This window comes from Colobus angolensis, unplaced genomic scaffold, assembly GCF_000951035.1.
Source record: "Colobus angolensis palliatus isolate OR3802 unplaced genomic scaffold, Cang.pa_1.0 Scaffold190, whole genome shotgun sequence".
Taxonomy (NCBI): domain Eukaryota; kingdom Metazoa; phylum Chordata; class Mammalia; order Primates; family Cercopithecidae; genus Colobus; species Colobus angolensis.
Genome location: NW_012115044.1, coordinates 7318041 through 7321918, shown reverse-complemented (window position 1 = coordinate 7321918; position 3878 = coordinate 7318041). Strand labels below are relative to the sequence as shown.

Genomic DNA, 3878 nt, shown 5'->3' with positions numbered 1-3878 from the left:
AAAAAAAAAAAAAAAAAAGGAGGGTGGGAGGGAGGAAGGAAGGAAGGGAGGAAGATGAGGTGTTTGAGCTCAGTCTTGAAAGAAACATAAGAGTTCATTGAAGAGATGGGGGAAAGTAGGTGGCATTTCTGATGGAATAACATCATGACCAGAGGCAGGGATGTGAGAGGTATGTTTGGAGCACCACAGTCTTTGTTATTTTTGAAGCACAAATGGAAACCAGGGGGAGAATGACAAGACTAGGGAGAGGCACACCTGGGGAGCTTCTGAGGCCCTGCTGGACCCTGTTAAAGAGTTGACATTTAGTCCCACCGTATTAGTTTCCCATTGCTGCTATAACAAATTACCATAAGCTTAGTGGCTTAAAATAATACAAATTTATTATCTTAAAATTTTGGAGGTCAGAAAGCTGAAATAGGTCTTATTTGGATAAACTTGAGGTGTCAGGAGGTCTGTATTCCTTCCGGAGACATGAGGGAGAATCTGTTTCCTTGTCTTTTTCAGTTTCTAGAGGCCGCCTGCATTCTTGTGCTTATTGTCCCCTCCTCCACCTTATAAGCCAGCCAGGTTCAAATCTGCCGGAAGAGATTCAGATCTCTCTCTCTCGCCCCTGTTTCCATGATCACATCTCCTTCTCCAACTCTAGCTCTCCTCCCTCCTTCCTATAAGGATTCTTGCAATTACATTGGGCCCCCCTGGATAATCCAGAATAATCACGCCTCTTGAAAACCTTAATCACATTTGCAAAGTCCCTTTTGCCACATAAGGTCACATATTCATAGGCTCCAGGAATTAGGATGAGAGTGAACATCTTTGAGACGCCACCGTTCAGTCTGCCACAGCCCTGTACCCCAGAGGCTCAGAAAACCAGAATCTGCCTGTCCTTCTGGAGGAAGGCAGAGGAGAGGCCCTGAATTGTGAAATTCATAGCTGGATTCCAGAAACCCTGAAGGGTTGAGCCTCGAGGACCAGTATCTTCACAAATGAGGAATGAAGGGCTAGAGTAATCAAGGGGTATCTTGGCTCCACTTGGCCAGTTTAGGGAGCGAAAGACCAAAAGCCCTGGGAGGGCCCTTATGCCAGTGCTGAGCTGCTCCTCTGCCAGCCCTGCAGAGAGGCCTCAGGCTGGGAGTGCTGGGGGAGATGAAGGAAAAGCTGTACCGCAGCACTGCCAGGGTCAGTGCAAGGAGAATAACCCTAGGAGGTCTGATTCATCCACCCAAGGCCACAGATGACCTTGTGGTATTGGCTCCAGTAGCTCCCAAGTAGGGTGGTGAGCTGAGAGCATCCTTTTGTAGGGAGGGAGCCTTCAAGAAGGGCATCTGAGAGGGGAAGTACCAGGCCTGACCCAACACAGGTCACACAAACTCCTGGTGCCCTGATGGACTCATGATGAATCAGCAGAGTACCCAAGAGGACTTGGGTGATAATATCAATTTCAATGGCATTGAAATTGATGGCAGAATTCAGAATCCTATCTGAGATTTACAAAATTTGGTTTACACTCCATGGTCAGAGCTTAATAAATGTTTGATGGATGAGTAAAGAAATCCCAGGTTCCCTTTGAGGCTCCCCATAGACACCGCAGCATCATTTCTAGAACCAAGGTCCCAGGGTCCCTAGTGTCCATCACTAAGACACTTAGTTATGGGGAGTCCTGAGGGGAAAACAAAGGCCTTCCCCACCGTGGCTTCCTGTGTCACTCACATTACTGGCATTCGGTGGGTCAGCAGTGCCCCACAGACTCAGGCAGAGCTGCTGCTTCTATGTTCAGCTTCTTCCCTGTTAAACTAAACCAGCCCATGCCTCTGCAGAGTGTTCCTCGAGACCAGTGTTCCTCGAGACCTGAAGAGCTTTCCCTGGACTGCCACTGTTAACAGTCTGTCTCTTCGTCAACTGAGTGAGGACGTGGGCATGGCACGGTGTCCTGCTAACAGCTGTAGTTCTGCTGCTAAGTGGCTGTGTAAGCTTAGACAGCCACACTCCTGAGCCTTTCCTAGTTTGTCAAAGAAACTAGGTGATGAGCCAGAGCATCCTGATGTGACGAGGGGGCCGCCCTCAAAGGCCCTCTGAGCCTTGATTATTGACTGGGGTTAGAAGTTCACTCAAAGGAACTGAATTTTCTTTTTTTTTTTTTTTTTTTTTTTTTTTTTGAGGCGGAGTCTCGCTCTGTCACCTGGGCTGGAGTGCAGTGGCGCAGTCTCGGCTCACTGCAAGCTCTGCCTCCCAGGTTCACGCCATTCTCCTGCCTCAGCCTCCTGAGTAGCTGGGACTACAGGCGCCCGCCACCTCGCCCGGCTAGTTTTTGTATTTTTAGTAGAGACGAGGTTTCACCGTGTTAGCCAGGATGGTCTTGATCTCCTGACCTCGTGATCCGCCCGTCTCGGCCTCCCAAAGTGCTGGGATTACAGGCTTGAGCCACCGCGCCCGGCCAGGAACTGAATTTTCAATAGCAGCAAGCACACCATTACTGAACAAATGAAAAATAATTAAATAGCTGCATGCTATTTAAAAAAAGTTTCATTTGAAACATGTGGTGTTCAGATTGCTTAACCCCAGGATAGCTCCTAACTCTGGCTTTGGAATGTGCCGGTAGAAGAAACTTCAGCTCTGGTTTTCTTTGATCAGTTTGGCAATGGATAGGCAGATGGGCTAAGGCTGTTCTATTTTATCTACCTGTCCTATTCTTCCTTTGGAGGTTTTTGTTTGTGTTTGTTTTGAGAGTGTTTTGGGTTTTTGTTTGTTTGCTTGCTTGTTTGTTTTTAAGATTGGGTCTCAGTCTGCGACCCAGGCTGGAGTACAGTAGCACAACAATAGCTCACTGTAGCCTCAAACTCTTGAGCTCAAGTGATCCTCCCACTTCAGCCTCCCGAGTAGCTGGGATTACAGGAATGAGCCATTGCACCCGGCCCTTTGGCATTTTAAAAATTATATAACCTTAACATTCCTATACCTTTTATCATTACTATCTATGAGCCCTCCAGAGCACAGTACATTTTAAGGAGAGAATAGCCTGTGCATGTGTATATCTATGATAGTGTCATTCCTTGGTGTTTATGAGAAAGACTGAGAGAATGTGTTTCTGGATGTGTAATTAAATAAGTAACATGTGTTCTTTTACCTAACAGCTGAAGCAATGGAAGTCATTTGAAGAGGAAAACCAAACAATCAGACGCATGGCCAAATATTTCAGCACTCCCAGCAAAAACTTCCATACCCAGTATGGTGAGGAAGAGAACTGCCACCTGAAGGGAGGGAAAAGCTCCATGGAGAGGCTCCTCACAGAAGTAAGCTCCGCCCCTGCCTGGAAGATCCCTGTAAAGGACCCAATCATGTATCGGTGGCCCCTGAGGCTCTTATTGCTAATGTTTTCTTTTCCTTTCATTCTCCCACTTCCCTTAACAGCAAAAGCAAAACCTCACCATTTCCACTGTGACACGCAGCTACTTCATTCATTCAATGGACAGATGTTTAATGAGTCACTCCTTTGTGCCAGGCATTGTGTCAATGAACAATGAACAAAAGCATGGTTCCTACCCTCCCAGAGCTCACAGTCTAGTGGAGGAAATAGAGATTCATTCATCAAGCAAACATGTAATTATAAATTGTCATAAGAATTTTGAAAGAAAAATCAGAGAGGTAAGACAGAATAATATGTGGTAAGGGCAAGAAGACATAACTTAGACCAGTCAGAAAAGACTCATTGAGCTGAGGGCTGAAGGTTAAGTACAAATTAGCCAGGCAAAGAGTACAGGGAAAAGTATTCCAAGCAGAGGGAACAGCATTGTAAAGACCCTGAAATGTGATGGACACTAGCTTCTCTGTGATACATTTTCTTTTTTCTTTTTTCTTTTTCCTTTTTTTTTTTTTTTTTTTTT

The 3878-nt window shown here is 46.0% G+C and overlaps 1 protein-coding gene across 1 annotated transcript in view; it reads left to right on the top strand.

Annotated features, from left to right (window-relative positions):
* Positions 1 to 3878, top strand: part of GPR156 (G protein-coupled receptor 156) — a 143712-nt gene that overhangs the window by 132572 nt on the left and 7262 nt on the right. Inside the window, exon 9 of the mRNA XM_011940646.1 lies at positions 3129 to 3287. Within this exon, the coding sequence (XP_011796036.1) occupies positions 3129 to 3287 (159 nt within the window). The remainder of the gene's footprint in view (positions 1 to 3128; positions 3288 to 3878) is intronic.